The 19,311-nt window shown below is 41.0% G+C and overlaps 1 protein-coding gene across 3 annotated transcripts in view; it reads left to right on the forward strand.

Annotated features, from left to right (window-relative positions):
• LOC311135598 (protein unc-119 homolog A-like) overlaps positions 1 to 19,311 on the forward strand; it is a gene marked incomplete at both ends in the record, with an annotated part of 57,852 nt that overhangs the window by 34,815 nt on the left and 3,726 nt on the right. Inside the window, 3 exons of one of the 3 annotated variants that reach the window (XM_084169608.1) lie at positions 11,277 to 11,390; positions 11,583 to 11,682; positions 11,826 to 11,998. In XM_084169608.1, coding sequence (XP_084025734.1) covers positions 11,277 to 11,390; positions 11,583 to 11,682; positions 11,826 to 11,998 — 387 coding nt within the window. The remainder of the gene's footprint in view (positions 1 to 11,276; positions 11,391 to 11,582; positions 11,683 to 11,825; positions 11,999 to 19,311) is intronic. The other 2 variants (XM_084169609.1, XM_084169610.1) reach the window with 2 other exon arrangements.

Genomic DNA, 19,311 nt, shown 5'->3' on the forward strand with positions numbered 1-19,311 from the left:
ATAAATTGATTTGCCTTTTAATGAGGGAAATAAATATTTGACCCCTCTGCAAAACATGACTTAGTACTTGGTGGCAAAACCCTTGTTGGCAATCACAGAGGTCAGACGTTTCTTGTACTTGGTCACCAGGTTTGCACACATCTCAGGAGGGATTTTGTCCCACTCCTCTTTGCAGATCTTCTCCAAGTCATTAAGGTTTCGAGGCTCACGTTTGGCAACTCGAACCTTCAGCTCCCTCCACAGATTTTCAATGGGATTAAGGTTTGGAGACTGGCTAGGCCACTCCAGGACCTTAATGTGCTTCTTCTTGAGCCACTCCTTTGTTGCCTTGGCCGTGTGTTTTGGGTAATTGTCATGCTGGAATACCCATCCACAACCCATTTTCAATGCCCTGTCTGAGGGAAGGAGGTTCTCACCCAAGATTTGACGGTACATGGCGCCGTCCATCGTCCCTTTGATGCAGTGAAGTTGTCCTCCTCCAAACACGGCGAGTTGAGTTGATGCCAAAGAGCTCGATTTTGGTCTCATCTGACCACAACACTTTCACCTAGTTCTCCTCTGAATCATTCAGATGTTCATTGCAAACTTCAGACGGCCCTGTATATGTGCTTTCTTGAGCAGGGGACCTTGCGGGCGCTGCAGGATTTCAGTCCTTCACGGCATAGTGTGTTACCAATTGTTTTCTTGGTGACTATGGTCCCAGCTGCCTTGAGATCATTGACAAGATCCTCCCGTGTAGTTCTGGGCTGATTCCTCACCGTTCTCATGATCATTGCAACTCCACGAGGTGAGATCTTGCATGGAACCCCAGGCCGAGGGAGATTGACAGTTATATTGTGTTTCTTCCATTTGCGAATAATCGCACCAACTGTTGTCACCTTCTCACCAAGCTGCTTGGCGATGGTCTTGTAGCCCATTCCAGCCTTATGTAGGTCTACAATCTTGTCCCTGACATCCTTGAAGAGATCTTTGGTCTTGGCCATGGCGGAGAGTTTGGAATCTGATTGATTGATTGCTTCTGTGGATAGGTGTCTTTTATACAGGTAACAAGCTGAGATTAGGATCACTCCCTTTAAGAGTGTGCTCCTAATCTCATCTCATTACTTGTATAAAAGACACCTGGGAGCCAGAAATCTTTCTGATTGAGAGGGGGTCAAATACTTATTTCCCTCATTAAAATAAAATCAATTTATAACATTTTTGACATGCGTTTTTCTGAATTTTTGTTGTTGTTATTCTGTCTCACTGTTCAAATAAACCTACCATTCAAATTATAGACTGATCATTTCTTTGTCATTGGACAAAAGTACAAAATCTGCAGGGGATCAAATATTTTTTCCCTCACTGTACGTTCAGTCTTTTATTTTTCTTAAAAGGCATTTGAAATTAAATGAAAGGTATGATAGGTATAGCTCATGACTGATTTTGATTTATTTCATTTTATTTCCAAGATATCTTCCTCAAATTACTCAAACTGCTTAGGCTATTTCAATGATGTTTTCTTTTAGGCCCAACAACATAAGCCTAAAGGCATGTCATGTTCCCAATGGGCACAGGTCAGTTGTAAAGATGTCATAATGACGTCTTTTCCCGACGTCGTATGCCGGTCAGATTTTGGTAGATTTTTAAAGGTTTTAGATGTCTTTTTTAGACGTCAATATGATGTCTTCTAGGAGACATCTAAAATACATTCATATACAACCAGAATCCAACTTAAGATGTCTTATTTACTTATAACTCATATCCAGACAAAATATGACCAGTTTATGACCTCCCAATATTAATAATGTGCTCATGCATCTCACAGCAGCAATGGTCACTGCAAATCCTTATACAGCTCTGGAAAAAATTAAGAGACCACTGCAAAAATATTAGTTTCTCTGGTTTTACTATTTATAGGTATGTGTTTGGGTGAAATTAACATTTTTGTTTTATTCTATAAACTACTGACAACATTTCTCCCAAATTCTAAATATTATGTCATTTAGAGCATTTATTTGCAGAAAATGTCAACTGGTCAAAATAACAAAAAAGATGCAGTGTTGTCAGACCTCGAATAATGATAAGAAAATAAGTTCATGTTCATTTTTAAACAACACAATACTAATGTTTTAACTAAGAGTTCAGAAATCAATATTTGGTGGAATAACCCAAATTTTCAATCACATATTTCATGCGTCTTGGCATGCTCTCCACCAGTCTTTCACATTGATGTTGGGTGACTTTATTTACATTTTAGTCATTTAGCAGACGCTCTTATCCAGAGCGACTTACATGAGCAATTAGGGTTAAGTGCCTTGCTCAAGGGCACATCGACAGATTTTTCATCTAGTAGGCTCGGGGATTAGAACCAGCAACCTTTCGGTTACTGGCACAACGCTCTTTACCACTAAGCTACCTGCCGCCCCCATGGCACTCCTGGCGCAAAAATTCAAGCAGCTCGGCTTTGTTTGATGGCTTGTGACCATCCATCTTCCTCTTGATCACATTCCAGAAGTTTTCAATGGGGTTCAGGTCTGGAGATTGGGCTGGCCATGACAGGGTCTTGATCTGGTGGTTCTCCATCCACACCTTGATTGACCTGGCTGTGTGGCATGGTGCATTGTCCTGCTGGAAAAACAAATCCTCAGAGTTGGGGAGCAATGTCAGAGCAAAAGGAAGCAGGTTTTCTTCCAGGACAACCTTGTACGTGGCTTGATTCATGCGTCCTTCACAAAGACAAATCTACCCGATTCCAGCATTGCTGAAGCACCCCCAGATCATCACCGATCCTCCACCAAATTTCACAGTGGGTGCGAGACACTGTGGCTTGTAGGCCTCTCCAGGTCTCCGTCTAACCATTAGACGACCAGGTGTTGGGCAAAGCTGAAAATTGGACTCATCAGAGAAGATGACCTTACTCCAGTCCTCTACGGTCCAATCCTAATTGTCTTTTGCAAACCTCAGCCTGGCTTTTCTTTGCTTCTCATTGATGAAGGGCTTTATTCTAGCTTTGCACGACTTCAGCCCTGCCCCTAGGAGCCTCTTTCGAACCGTCCTCGCTGTGCACTTCACCCCAGCTGCCGTTTGCCATTCTTTTTGTAGGTCACTTGATGTCATCCTATGGTTGTTGAGTGACATTCGAATGAGTTGGCGGTCATCCCGGTCAGTAGAGTTGTTTTCGTCCTCTGCCGGTCTGTAGCTTTGTTGTCCCCAATGTCTGCTGCTTGACCTTGTTCTTATGAACCGCCGTCTTTGAAATTTTAAGGATGGAAGCAACCTGACGCTCACTGTATCCCTCTGCCAGTAAAGCCAGAATTGAACCCTTCTTTTCCTCACTCAAAATTTCCTTTTAAACTCTTTTGGCATGGTCAATAGTTATTTTTTTATTAATATTACTTTTGAGGTACTATTAACACTGTTTTTGCCATCCAGCTGGTCCTATTGCAAGAGGATAGTGATGACCACAGCAGTGGTCTCTTAATTTTTTCCAGAGCTGTATATAGTACTTTACACCACTATATCACAATATCCAGTTACTATGACAACGGTGAGATGATCTACAAAGATGAAATAGGCTATTTAAAATATAGAAAATATCCTAGGGTCCCATTAACAATAACTGTTGAACATTTATTTTGTACCACCATATAAAATCACATCAGTAAAGAAATACAATTTCTAGGTCAAATAACATGTATTTATTAACCAAACAATAAATCATTTTTGTGTCCGTCCTCCACTACCGCGTCTGTCCGGGGCACTAGTCCAAGGTCCTGCTACACCTGTACCCCCAGAGGGGTCAGGTCTCTTCGTCGCCCGGCGGAGGTATTCAGCCATGTTGGTTCCGACCTGTCTATTAGAGGATTTGCTTATAAAATGTTGAACCAATAATTATAAGACACATGGCATGTTTACACGTGTGCACACACACACACAAAATGTGACCTTTCCTATTGTTCAGAACATGTTATACTCATAAGTCTATCGCTTTGTGCAGGATGTTAATCTGTATGGTGTTGAGTCTCTGCCACTTTTTCTGTGGTTTACAATTTAAGACATACTTAATATTTCACCTATATTTTCATCTATACTTACAGGTTGCAAGTCAATGAATGACTTTCTGGGCTCGAGGATGGTTGAGCGGACATTATTTTTCCAAACTCGGTACATTGGTGGTGGGAGCAGCATCGAGAGCGCCATCGGGCCATGTGGCCTTTTTTTTTATCTAGGGGAGAAAGTCGATAAAAGTGGATGAACATTTGAGACTACGTTTATTTCAAATCTGATCCAAAAGTCAAACAAGCACTAGATGGCACGCGCAAGAGCAAGATGAAACATCATTGCGCGAGCAAACACTTGAGTCTAGAGAGAAAAAATGTGGTTGAGCAAGAAGAGGATGGTTTCCGTGAGCGCAGGCCAGCATGGTGCGCGCAAATTAAACTTGAGAGCTTATGAGTGTGACTTTGAGCAAGCAGAACTGCATTTCCACATGCAGTGAATTAATTAGAGAGCAGAGATATATACAGTACAAGTCAAAAGTTTTAGAACACCTACTCATTCAAGGGTTTTTCTTTATTTTTACTATTTTCTACATTGTAGAATAACAGTGACGACATCTTTTATTATAGCCTAACTCTTTCTCTCTTTTACAATTTAAACACATTTAACATATACATTGACTTGCAAAATATTAATTCCCCTTGGCGTTTTTCCTATTTTGTTGCATTACAACCTGTAATTTAAATTTATTTTTATTTGGATTTCATGTAATGGACATACACAAAATAGTCAAAATTGGTGAAGTGAAATGAAAAAAATACCTTGTTTCAGAAAATTCTAAAAAATAAATAATGGAAAAGTGGTGCGTGCATATGTATTCACCCCCTTTGCTATGAAGCCTCTAAATAAGATCAATTACCTTCAGAAGTCACATCATTAGTTACATAAAGTCCACATGTGTGCTATCTAAGTGTCACATGATCTGTCACATGATCTCAGTATATATACAGCTGTTCTGAAAGGCCCCAGAGTCTGCAACACCACTAAGCAAGGGGCACTACCAAGCAAGCGGCACCATGAAGACCAAGTAGCTCTCCAAACAGGTCAGCGACAAAGTTGTGGAGAAGTACAGATCAGGGTTGGGTTATAAAAAAAATATATGAAACTTTGAACATCCCACATAGCACCATTAAATCCATTATTTAAAAAATGGAGGTAGCTTAGTGGTTAAGAGCGTTGTGCCAGTAACCGAAAGGTCGCTGGTTCTAATCCCCGAGCCGACTAGGTGAAATCTGTCGATGTGCCCTTGAGCAAGGCACCTAACCCTAATTGCTCCAGTAAGTCGCTCTGGATAAGAGCGTCTGCTAAATGACTAAAATGTAATATGGCATCACAACGAACCTGCCAAGAGAGGGCCGCCAACCAAAACACACAGACCAGGCAAGGAGGGCATTAATCAGAGAGGAAAAAAAGAGACCAAAGATAACCCTGAAGGAGCTGCAAAGCTCCACAACGGAGATTGGAGTATCTGTCCATAGGACCACTTTAAGCCGGACACTCCACAGAGCTGGGATTCACAGAAGAGTGGCCAGAAAAAAGCCATTGCGAAGAAGATACTCTGGTCAGATGAAACTAAAATTGAGGTTTTTGGCCATCAAGGAAAACGCTATGTCTGGTGCAAACCCAACACCTCTCATCACCCCGAGAACACCATCTCCACATTGAAGCATGGTGGTGGCAGCATCATGCTGTGGGGATGTTTTTCATCGGCAGGGACTGGGAAACTGGTCATATTTGAAGGAATGATGGATGGCGCTAAATACAGGGAAATTCGTAAGGGAAACCTGTTTCAGTCTTACAGAGATTTGAGACTGGGACAAAGGTTCACCTTCCAGCAGGACAATGATCCTAAGCATACAGCTAAAGTAACACTCGAGTGGTTTAAGGGGAAACATTTAAATGTCTTGGAATGGCCTAGTCAAAGCCCAGATCTCAATCCAATTGAGAATCGGTGGTATGACTTAAAGATTGCTGTACACCAGCAGAACCCATCCAACTTGAAGGAACTGGAGCAGTTTTGCCTTGAAGAATGGGCAGAAATGTGCCAAGCTTATAGAGACATACCCCAAGAGACTTGCAGCTGTAATTGCTGCAAAAGGTGGCTCTACAAAGTATTGACTTTGGGGGGGTGAATCGTTTTTTTGTCTTATTTCTTGTTTGTTTCACAAAAATATATATTTTTCATCTTCAAAGTGGTAGGCACGTTGTGTAAATCAAATGATACAAACCCCCAAAAAATCAATTTTAATTCCAGGTTGTAAGGCAACAAAATAGGAAAAATGCCAATGGGGGGTGAATACTTTCACAACCCACTGTACAATGTAATTGTTGTTGTAATCTTAGGCAAACCATCTTCATTATCACAGTGGCACCTCCAAGTGCCACTAAGACCTTCTGGGAGAGAAGTTTCCCAGTTAACTCTTGCAGGACTCCAACCTTAAATAAGTGCTCAGCAATCAGTGTATTCCTCTCAAAGAATTCAACATCTCTCTCTATTCTTTCAATATGAATGACAGCTTCAGTCCAGACAACTAAGTCTGAATACAGGACATTGCATGTGTTCATCTTGGTGGTAGTATTGGTGGTAGTAGTAGTTGTGCATATGTTTTAAGCTAAGGATCCCATCATCTGCTTCAGATATTTCACACTTCCATGCTCATATCCTGGTTTGACAGCATCCTTCCTCTGGCAGAAAGGACATTACATTTCCACACAGCCCATTCCACAGCAATCGCAACTGACAAGTCCATCTGGACTGGCACCAATAAAGGGGTACTGCTGGTTGATGAATAGACCTGCCTTCATAATTACTAAGTTCTCATGAGAGCAGGTCATCATGCTCTGATACTGAGCCCGTGCAAGACTTTCATGTGAGCAACCCCATGCAGTGGCTGCAGACTTGAATTTGCCCGCTTCAGGGTAGCAGATTGTTTTGACAAGGCTTCTGGGATGGCTTTAAGGGGTCAGTTTTGCAAACAGATCCAAAGCGGGATGCTGTAACCCTCCCAGCTCTGTAGCGAAACCACAATTTGCTTGAGGATTATTCTTGTTGCCTCTTCAACATTCTTGGCCTGTTCTTCTGTCACTGATATTTTGATGGTGTCACAGTGGGCTTTTAACTCCTCAGGACTCATTATGCTGCAGGCTTCGCTCCACAGAACCGGGAGTACTTAGGGGAAGTCCTCTGTAGCTGACCTTGGTGTGTATTTTTCGGAATACTGTGAAATGAGTGACAGGATGGCGTGCTTGGACTTGCACATACTGAGCTTCTCCAAGGGACTTGAAAGATCAGCTGGAGAGGTTGGCTTTATCTCAGAGCACATGGACTTCACTCGTGGGGCTTGTGGCTGAGCTGAACAAGCTCCTTTGATTGAACAGTCCAATGACTGCTGTTTTGACCTGACACTCTGAAAATCAATGTCAGCTACTGGCTTGTACTCCAAGTTGTGCATGACAGATGGTAGCTTCCAGTAAGCTTTCTCCGCTGTGACAGTCTTGGTGTCTCTGATTCTGACAGCAGCATCAATGTAAAATAGGACTGCAGCTATGTGGGAGCAAGCTTCGTCCAATTACGCCATGCACAGTGAGCTGCCAGCACTTTTCCTGACTGTTCTGCCATAATCCAGGGAGAGGTTGTGGTTTCCCGCAGAGTGTAACACCTGTCAAACAGGTTAAAAACATATTGGCTAATGTTAGTAGCCTAAGCAAGATTCAAAGGTCTGTATGGGTTTTAGTTGACTGACAGAAAATACAGTATACATTTTGTGACCAACATTTAGTATTATCCTAATTAGGCTATGGATGAGTGAGGCAAAAATGGAATGGGGGTTTCTCACGTTTAGTCATTGGTTTTGCAGTGTTGTATCTCCCCCTTGTGGCTTCATTGGATATTACATGTATTATTACGTTTCAACAGGTGGTTTATCATTGAATGGGTCATTTGAGCAGTGCACAAACTGTGGAAGTAGCAGCAAGAATAGGGAAGAACAGGGATGCCGCAAAGTAAGCTAGCTTACCAGTATCATGTAAAATGAAAAACACACTTACCCTAGCTGTCAAGATATGGATCCCATTTCGGATTGCCACCCTCAGTTGTCTCACCCATCCAAAAATGAAAAAGTATGCCTGTAAACCTTTTGTATGCTTTCAGATCTTCCATAGAGTAGGGGCTTGGGCTGAAGACTAGTTAACAATGTGACAATAGCTAATAAATGGATACAAATCCACATTTTGGGACCATTCCGTTTTAGCTATGTTGATCTGTACCTACATTTTTTTTATTTATTGCGCTTTTTCTGACCCAGAAAGATATTAAAAAGAAATTGTGCCATCAACGTAAATGGCCAGCAGGAGGCACTATTCTTCCACCATAATGACTCTGGTTTTACAATAGGTTGCCTGGTGTGGTTGCTAGATGATTTGTGATGCAACTGCCAGCCCCCTCTCTCTATCTATGTATGTATGTACAGTACCAGTCAAAAGTTTGGACACACTTACTCATTGCCTTGATAACAGCTTTGCACACTCTTGGCATTCTCTCAACCAGCTTCACCTGGAATGCTTTTCCAACAGTCTTGAAGGAGTTCCCACATATACTGAGCACTTTTCCTTCACTCTGCCGTCTGACTCATCCCAAAACATCTCAATTGGGTTGAGTTCTGGTTGTTGTGGAGGCCAGGTCATCTGCAGCATTCCATCATTCTCCTTCTTGGTAAAATAGCCCTTACACAGCCTGGAGGTGTGGTTTGGTCATTGTCCTGTTGAAAAACAAATCATAGTCCCACTAAGCCCAAACCAGATGGGAGGGTGTCGTGAGTCCTCTGTAGCTCAATTGGTAGAGCATGGCGCTTGTAACGCCAGGGTAGTGGGTTCGATCCCCGGGACCACCCATACGTAAAAATGTATGCACGCATGACTGTAAGTCGCTTTGGATAAAAGCGTCTGCTAAATGGCATATTATTATTTATTATTATATTATAGGGTGTATCGCTGCAGAATGCTGTGGTAGCCATGCTGGTTAAGTGTGCCTTGAATTCTAAATACATCACAGACAGTGTCACAAGCAAAGCACCCCCACATCATAACACCTCCTCCTCCATGCTTTACGGTGGGAAATACACATGCAGAGATCATCCGTTCACCCCCACCGCATCTCACAAAGCCACGGCGGAGTGCAAATCTCCAATTTGGACTCCAGATCAAAGGACACATTTCCACCGGTCTAATGTCCATTGCTCGTGTTTCTTGTCCCAAGCAATTCTCTTCTTCTTATTGGTGTCATTTAGTAGTGGTTTCTTTGCAGCAATTAGACCATGAAGGCCTGATTCACACAGTCTCCTCTGAACAGTTGATGTTGAGATGTGTCTGTTACTTGAATTCTGTGAAGCATTTATTTGGGCTGCAATTTCTGAGGCTGGTAACTCTAAGGAACTTATCCTCTGCAGCAGAGGTAACTCTGGGTCTTCCATTCATGTGGTGGTCCTCATGAGAGCCAGTTTCATCATAGCGCTTGATGGTTGACGCTTTGTGACTGCAAGTTCTTTAAATCTTCCATATCGACTGACCTTCATGTCTTAAAGTAATGATGGACTGCCGTTTCTCTTTGCTTATTTAAGCTGTTCTTGCCATAATATGGACTTGGTCTTTTACCAAATAGGGCTATCTTCTGTATACTCCCACTACCTTGTCACAACACAACTGATTGGCTCAAATGCATTAAGATGTAAAGAAATTCAACAAACTAACTTTTAAGAAGGCACACCTGTTAACTGAAATGCATTCCTGTGTGTGCGTGTGTGCGTGTGTGTGTGTGTGTGTGTGTGTGTGTGTGTGTGTGTGTGTGTGTGTGTGTGTGTGTGTGTGTGTGTGTGTGTGTGTGTGTGTGTGTGTGTGTGTGTGTGTGTGTGTGTGTGTGTGTGTGTGTGTGTGTGTGTGTGTGTGTGTGTGTGTGTGTGTGTGTGTGTGTAGAGAATTAAGAAGATAAAATTGGTAGAGGAGAGGAAGAGAGGAGAGAAATGAGAGTAGAACAGGAAGAAGATGGAGAGCGGAAGAGAGAAAACAGAAAGTAGAGGAGAGCAGTTTTATGGTAGTGGAGAAAGGATCAACCTCAGAACAGATGGAAGCATCCCTGTGGAACGCTTTCAACACATTGTAGAGTCCATGCCCTGACAAATTAAGGCTGTTCTGAAGGCAAAAGGACAGGGGGGGTAGGAGGGGGGGGAGACGGGACTCAGTGTAAATATCTGGGAATCTGGATTGATGAAAAGCTATCTTTCAAAAAGCATATTGATAAATTGGTTAAGAAGTTAAGAATTAAAAATGGGCCTCCTTTATAGGAATTCCTTTAGTTAAATAGCAGAAAACAAATAATTCAGTCGACATTCATTCCGGCTTTATATTATGGTGATATTGTCTATATGAATGTCACAGTATTTAGGCCATTGGACGCAGTTTATCATAGCGCACTACACTTTATTACGGGTGATAGGTTCAGTACACATCACTGAATTCTGTATCAGACTGGCCCTCTCTTAAATCTCGTAGATCAGTGCACTGCTCTCTTTTTGTTTATAAAACCCTTACATCATTATTGAATTACAGACATTTGAGTCACCAGACCAGATCACAGGTATGGCTAACTTTCGAGATCCCTTCGGTCTCCACAGAGTTAGGTTTAGTTTTTTTGGAATGATTTCCAGTTTGATGTTTTGGTGCCACTAGGGGCAGTTCAGACAGCTGGTTGAGGAATGTGTTTGTTTTTCAATTTTGTAAGTTACTTTTCTGAAATAGCTTGTAAATATTGTTATTTTTTGCATTGGAATTGTAAAAATTGTGAATTTATATGATTGTGTGCAGGGCTCCATTGTAAAAGAGGACTTGGTCTCAATAGGATTTCTCTGTTTAAATCTTTTAAAAATAATAATAGAACATTGCTTTGGTAATCTCCTCCCTTTGTATTCCTGGTAACCTAACCTATTTACAGTGTATGTGTGATCCTCAAGGTTGTTGTTATGCACTCAACATTGGCAACCATATGGGGATTTACAGTATTTAAAGACTTTACAGAAACAGGGGATCAGTGGATGCAGACTTTCTTTCTTCTATAAAGAATGAAAATAAATAGTATATAATTGTGATTATATTAACATCCTCTCTTTCTCTCCTTTTCCCTCCCCCCCACTGCCCTCTCTGTCCCTCTCTCTCTCCCTCCCTACCTCTCTATCTCCCTCTATCAGACTACTTGTGTGGGCCAGGTGAGAATGTGTACTGCATTGACTTCACCAGGTTCAAGATCAGAGACATGGAGACAGGCACAGTGCTGTTCGAAATCACCAAACCTCCTAATACAGGTGAGACACACACACAGGGGTCTGACTGGCCTATTATGATGAGTCTTACCTTTGAGTGCTATCTCTCTCTCTCTCTCTCTCGCTCTCTCGCTCTCTCGCTCTCTCTCTCTCTCTCTCTCTCTCTCGCTCGCTCGCTCGCTCGCTCTCTCTCTCTCGCTCGCTCTCTCTCTCTCTCTCTCTCTGTGTGTGTAGATAAAGCAGGAGATAAAAGGGCCATTGATCCAAATGCCGGGAGGTTTGTCCGCTACCAGTTCACCCCCGCCTTCCTCCGCCTAAGACAAGTTGGTGCCACGTAAGTCTAACCCCTTAACTCAGAAGGAAGTCTGTAACCCTAACCCCCAAAGAGGGATGCATTTTAATCCCAAGGAAATTGCCTCTCCCCCTCCCCCCTCTCTGCCTTTATCTCACCATTCTTCCATCCTTCCCCCCTCTCAGTGTTGAGTTCACCATAGGAGACATGCCCATAGAGAACTTCCGGATGATTGAGAGGCACTACTTCAGAGAGAAGCTGCTCAAAAGCTTTGACTTTGAGTTTGGCTTCTGTATGCCCAGTAGCAAGAACACTTGCGAACACATCTATGAGTTCCCCCCTCTGTCTGAGGACGTCAGTGAGTACACACACACAAACACACACACACACACATACACACAGCGAGAGAGAGAGGCCTGGGAAATGTGCTGACAGACAGTAGCTGTGTCCGAATTCCCATACTTGCGTCCTAAATAGTAGGCCGTTTGAGTACACATAAAAATGACGTTTAATAGTATGCAACATTTCCAAAATCAAGCATACTTTAAATGCCCGGATGTCATTAATTTCAGCTTTGACAACAGCTGATCAATTAGATATGGGGATGTGCTACCGAAATCAATGAATAGCAGGAAAAAATGCAATCGCGCATGACGCATTCTCAGTATGCGAAAATAGAATGAGTTATAGTATGTACATTTTCAAAAATCCAGTATGGTTTAAATGCCAGGCTTTTATACTCATTTCGGCTCTTCATCTAGTAGAATTCGATGCACACTTGTCCACAATGCATTGGAAGAGGTGGGCTGTGAGTGATAGGACCTAGTTCTCTTCAAGTAGCCAAACAACAAAACTAGGCTACTTTGCCGAATAGCAAAGCTTCTGCGGGGGTGTTCAAATGTAGGCTAAGTAGTTTTTGTTCTCCTTAAAATGATCACAAGTATTGCATCGTAGGCTACTTGAAAACAGAAGTCTATATATATGTTTTTTTTACCCAAAGTGGATTTCTGTTTTCTCATTGAAAAGTGTTTCTGGTTTTCTTGGCCTTCGTCAGAGTTTTTAAACTGAATACTCAACCATATTTCGATTTCTGAATGTGTCGGCACCAGAGACTCGGGATGTGGCTGTTGATGTCATGTTAATCAGGCCTTTTGATTTGAACATATGGATTGTTTTAGTTTTGTAGGCGAGGCTACCTTGCCTTAGCAGTTATTCTGATCTCGTTCCCAATGATCAGTGCTTTAGTTTATTATGTTGCTGTCCAACGGTTCTGAATATGCGATGCACCTGACTGTCCATGTTTTTCAGAAAGTATTCACACCCCCTGACTTTTTCCACATTTGGTTTTTTTACAGCCTGAATTTCAATTGGATTAAATTAAGACTGTTTTGGTCACTGGTCTACACACAATATCCCATAATGTGAAAGTGGAATTCTGTTTCTACATTTTACAAATTAATTACAAATGAAAGGCTGAAATGTCTTAAGTCAATAAGTATTCAACCCATTTGTTATGGAAAACCAAAATAAGTTCAGGAGTAAAAATTTACATAACAAGTCACATAATAAGTTGCATGGACTCACTCTGTGTGCAATAATAGTGTTTTAACATGATTTTTTAAAGACTATCTCATCTCTGTACCCCACACATACAATTATCTGTAAGGTCCCTCAGTTAAGCAGTGAATTTCAAGCACAGATTCAAGCACAAAGACCAGGGATGTTTTCCAATGCCTCGCAAAGAAGGGCAACTATTGGTAGATGGGTAAAAATGAAAAAATCTGACATTTAAGTAATTAATTACACTTTGGATGCTGTATCAATACACCCAGTCACTACAAAGATACAGGCGTCCTTCCTAACTCAGTTGCCGGAGAGGAAGGAAACCGCTCAGGGATTTCACCATGAGGCCAATGGTGACTTTAAAACAGTTACAGAGTTTAATGGCTGTGATAGGAGAAAATGGAGGATGGATCAACAACATTGTAGTTACTTCACAATACTAACCTAACTGACAGAGTGAAAAGAAGGAAGCCTGTATAGAATACAAATATTCCAAAACACGCATCCTGTTTGCAATAAGGCAGTAAAGTAATTCTGCAAAAAATTTTGCAAAGCAATTAACTTTTTGTTCTGAATACAAAGTGTTATGTTTGCGGCAAATCCAATACAACACATTACTGAGTATCACTCTCCATATTTTCAAGCAAAGTAGTGGCTGCATCATGTTATAATGGGTATGCTTGTAATCATTAAGGACTGGGGAGTTTTTCAGGATAAAGAAAATCCTAGAGGAAAACCTGGTTTAGTCTGCTTTTCACCAGACACTGGGAGATGAATTCACCTTTCAGCAGGACAATAACCTAAAACACAAGGCCAAATCTACACTGGAGTTGCTTACCAAGAAGACAGTGAATGTTCCTGAGTGGCCGAGTTGACAGAGCTTGAAGAATTGTTTAAATAATAATGGGCAAATGTTGCGCAATCCAGGTGTGGAAAGCTCTTAGAAATGTACCTAGAAAGACTCACGGCTGTAATCACTGCCAAATGTGCTTCTACAAAGTGTTGACTCAGGGGTGTGAAAATTCAGACGTTTGATTGCAAATGCAGAGGGAGTCGAAAAGAGAACACAGAAGGCTGTTGTATAAAACACCTGTCTCTGGATTACATCTTCAAACTAAGGGCAACCATGCCATCCGTGACCGAGAGGGAGAAAGATATGATGATTCTTATGGCATTGCACACGGTCAATGTGAACCAGAGTGACTTGACACAACGGGCCAAGCAAGCTGTACAAACAAAACACAAACAACAGAGGACTTCTTACTTAGGGAAAGGGGTTCCAGTCTGCCGTGAAGCATTCATCCATGTATACGGGTAAGAGTCTAGCTGCATTTTCAGATATTTTAAGTTTCTAATTTTGTCAAAGTCATTTTCATTGCAAGTGCAAGCGTACTGTTAGCTAGCTAACATTGACCCTAGTTGGTTAGCTTTAGCTACCTGCAGATTCATACTACATAATGTCATGCATGGTGTATAGCTATGTTTCTATTGCTACTGTATGGGTTGGAATTATGGTTTATTGTTTAGCTAGCTAGCTAGTAACATGTCTAAACAAAAGAGTCCACTTCGACAGATGATTACATGACCCATCAAGTTAGCCAGGTGTACATGTATAGACAATAGTGACCCATCCACTTAGCTAGATGTGGCTGGGGGGTGATTATAGCATTTATTTCACATGACCCATCAATTTAGACAAGTGTGTCTGGGTATGCATCATCTAATATTATAAAATATGTATAAAATTATGACTCTATTAGGTCCCGGTTTAAATGACGTGCAGCTTATAAAGCCTTCATAAAGCCTACATAAACACTTCATAAACACTACATAAATGTGTCACAAATCACCTACAACCGTATGTCATGCTCTATAACGGGTTCATAAATGTGGCACAACTGTGTGATATAACCACCAATGTAAAATGTGACATAACCCACTATGTCAAATATGACATAAACCTGTGCTTTATAAAGGGTTGCATAAGCACCACTTAATAAAGGCTTTATAAATCATATTAAATTGAGGCTTCACAAAGCATTTATACATTTGTCTTGTATCTTGGTAGAGCATTGCAACACCAGGATAAAGTGTTTGATTCCCGGGACCACCCATACGTAAACATTTATGCACGCATGACTTTAAGTCGCTTTGGCTAAAATCGTCTGCTAAATTGAATCAATTATATTACTCTAAAACATTTCTAGGATGGCCCAACCACTTTCCCTCTTGGGTGCATAGACAATATTGGACCTGACCTCAACATTCCCCAAAATGCTGTGCTGCAGGATGACACACTCTAAGGTGCAGTTATGAACAGCAAAAGACGTTGGTGGGGCCTTTTAAAATCTGTAAAAAATATTTGGCCCCCCAATTCAGTATTTTTCCCAAATTCCATTTTCTCGGTTTAGTTTTTCCAGGTTTCGTATCCCCCCCATTTAAAAAAAATATGTTTTCCCCCCAGTTTTTCACACTTTTAATATATTTATTTGTTTTAAAATGGATTTGTTGTGTTCCCAAAAATGCTTAAACCACATAAGGGGACGACTTTTGATGTCTGGGAAAAATCTAAGAAACGTTTAGTTTTTTTGTGTAGTTGCCCTTTAATTTAGTGTGTTTGGTTAGTGGTGTTTCTGTAGCGCAGTAAAGCGCAGATCTGTGTTTGCAAATCAAATGGCCACTTTTGTTTATTGTAATTTTAATTTGTTTGTAGTAGTTAATTCTTTAGAGTCTAAGATGCTGGGGGGACGGGGTGCTAAACTGACATATGGAATTGTTTTAAGATGGTCATACTATGTATTATTTAGCTATTTGATTTGGAATTTTAGGACCCCTTTAGGTATCAAAAGAAAATTCATAAATGGCTAAAAGTAGTAGGTCAAACCGTTCGGATGCTACAGACGTTTTCGTGAAAAGACCGATTTTCAGGATGTCTCATGGTCTGACAAAAAACACTATAGCTCTGCCACCTTTCACCGCAGATGCGGAAGTGCGACATAGGTGGATGCGGCAGATTGAGAAACAGCCCATGCAAAAAAACTGATATCTCTAACTTAAACTGACAGATTTTGATGGGGATTTTTTTGTTATGTTACTTAGATTGACGCACCGGTGCTCTATGTAGTACTGTGCACCTCCCATAGTCTGTTCTTGACTTGGGGACTGTGAAGAGACCTCTGGTGGCATGTTTTGTGGGGTATGCATGGGGGTCCAATGCGTTCAACATGTCAATACCTCTCACAAATACAAGTGGTGATGAAGTCAATCTCTCCTCCACTTTTACATTAATGGCCGAGCGGGTTGGGTGTGGAGCCAGAGACAACAGGGGTTCAAACTGTAGAACCCAGTTCCTACATTTGAATATAAAAATGGATTTTATCAAACAAAACGATGCTACATTTTATCTCTGGGACCCTTAGAATGACAAATCAGAGTAAGTATGTATGTAAGTACATAATTTACCTTCAGAGGTGAATGTATCAAACCAGTTGCCGTGATCATTTTTTTGTTGTTGTGCACTCTCCTCAAACAACAGCATGGTATTTTTACACTGTAATAGCTACTGTAAATTGGACAGTGCAGTTCGATTAACAAGAATTTAAGAGTTCTGCCCATATAAGACATGTCTATGTCCTGGAAAGTTTGCTGTTACTTACAACAGTCATGCTAATCACATTAGCGCACGTTAGCTCAACCGTCCCGTATACGGGACACCGATCCCGTAGAGGTTAAAGAACACCCTCTGCGTTCTTTTAGACAGGTAACTCTTTATCCACAATATATTAGGGGGTGTAAAGCAATAACACATACGTTTTTCCAGCAACAGTGTATGATCAATAATGTCAAAAGCCGCACTTAAGTCTAATTAAATAGCCCCCACAACCTTTTTATCATCAATTTCTCTCAGCCAGTTATTTGTGTAAGTGCTGTGCTTGTTGAATGTCCTTCCCTATAAGCGTGCTGAAAGTCTGTTGTCAGTTTGTTAATGTAAAATAGCAAAAGTTTACTAAGGGTTGGTAAGAGGCTGATTGGTCAGCTATTTGAGCCAGTTAAGGGGGCTTTACTATTCTTAGATAGGGGAATAACTTTTGCTTCCCTCCAGGCCTGAAGGCACACACCTTCTAGTTGGCTTAAATTGAAGATATGGCAAATAGGAGTGGCAATATCATCCGCTATTATCCTCAATAATTTTCCATCCAAGTTGTCAGACCCCGGTGGCTTGTCATTGTTGATTGACAATAATATTTTTTTCACCTCTTCCACACTTACTTTACGGAATTCAAAATTACAATGCTTGTCTTTCATAATTTGGTCAGATATACTTGGATGTGTAGTGTCTGTGTTTGTTGCTGGCATGTCATAACTAAGTTTTCTAATCTTGCCAATGAAAAAATCCTTAAAGTAGTTGGCAATATCAGTTGGGTTTTGTGATGAATGAGCCATCTGATGGAGCGGAGTTTGCCTTTTTGCCCAAAATTTCATTTAAGGTAATCCAAAGCTTTTTACTATAATTCTTTATGTCATTTATCTTTGTTTCATAGTGTAGTTTCTTCTTCTTTTTATTCAGTTTAGTCACATGATTTCTCAATTTGCAGTACGTTTGCCAATCGGTTGTACAGCCAGACCTATTTGCCATCTCTTTTGCCTCATCCCTCTCAACCATACAATTTTTCAATTCCTCATCAATCCGTGGCGATTTAACAGTTTTTACAGTCATTTTCTTATTGGGTACATGCTTTTATTAGTAACTGGGATAAGCAGTTTCATAAATGTGTCAAGTGCAGCGTCTGGTTGCTCATCATTACACACCACGGACCAACAAATATTCTTCACAACAACATAGGAATCACTACAAAACGTATTGTATGACCTCTTATACACAATATTAGGCCCAGCCTTTGTAACTTTGGTTTTCCTAGATATGGCTACTATATTGTGATCTCTACATCCGATGTATTTGGATACTGCTTTCAAACTAATTTCTGCAGCATTAGTAAAGATGTGATCAATACATGTTGATGATTTCATTCCTGTACTGTTTGTAACCACCCTGGTAGGTTGATTGATCACCTGAACCTGGTTGCAGGCACTAGTTACAGTTTGAAGCTTTCTCTTGAGTGGGCAGCCTGATGAAAGCCTGTCAATATTTAAATCACCCAGAAAATATACATCTCTATTAATATCACATACATTATCAAGCATTTCACACGTTATCCAGATTCTGACTGTTAGCACTTGGTGGTCTATAGCAGCTTCCCACCAGAATGGGCTTTAGGTGAGGCAGATGAACCTGTAGCCATATTACTTCAACAGTATTTAACATGCGATCCTCTCAAAGCTTTACAGGAATGTGGTTCTGAATATAGACCGCAACATCGCCCCCGGTGGCATTTCTGTATTTTCTGTAAATGTAATAACCTTGTATTGCTACCACTGTATCATCAAAGGTATTATCTAAGTGAGTTTCAGAGATTGTCAGAATATGAATGTCATCTGTTACTAGCAAATTATTGATTTCATGAACCTTGTTTCTTAAGCTACATGTTTTAACGTGGGCTATTATTAATACTTTTCTGGGATGCTTGATTATTTTTCTTGCTTTACTGGGAAGATTAGCAGAGGTATACATACTCAGGTTATTCTTATTAGTGCAGAGTGAGCTGTACACAGTGGACTTCCTACTAGGGCACACCACCTCAGTGCTAACAGTATTACGCTGGTTCATAGGCATATGATTACTGCATACAATAGCTGTAGGAACAGCAGAGGCATTCCGGGCAGTAAGAGGGACATAAATTAGGTTATTTACATTGTGTCTTCCAACGCCCCTAGGATAATGTACATTTGTAAAACGTTATGACAACTCAGCGACACAATGGCAGGGATTAAATGAGCTGGACTTCGGTCATTGATAAGTCATTGTCTCAACGCAGCCTTATAATGCTGTGAAAGGATCCAGGAACCCAAATAATTTGGCTGGATCCCATCCTCCTTACAAGCTTTGTTTCCAGAAGGTATCAAAATTGTCAATAAATATTACACCCACAGAGCTGCAATAGTCTCGTAGCCAGTTACGGAGGGCTAAAAGTCTGCTGAACCGTTCAATGC

This window comes from Coregonus lavaretus (genome assembly GCF_964263955.1).
Source record: "Coregonus lavaretus genome assembly, chromosome: 10".
Lineage (NCBI taxonomy): Eukaryota > Metazoa > Chordata > Actinopteri > Salmoniformes > Salmonidae > Coregonus > Coregonus lavaretus.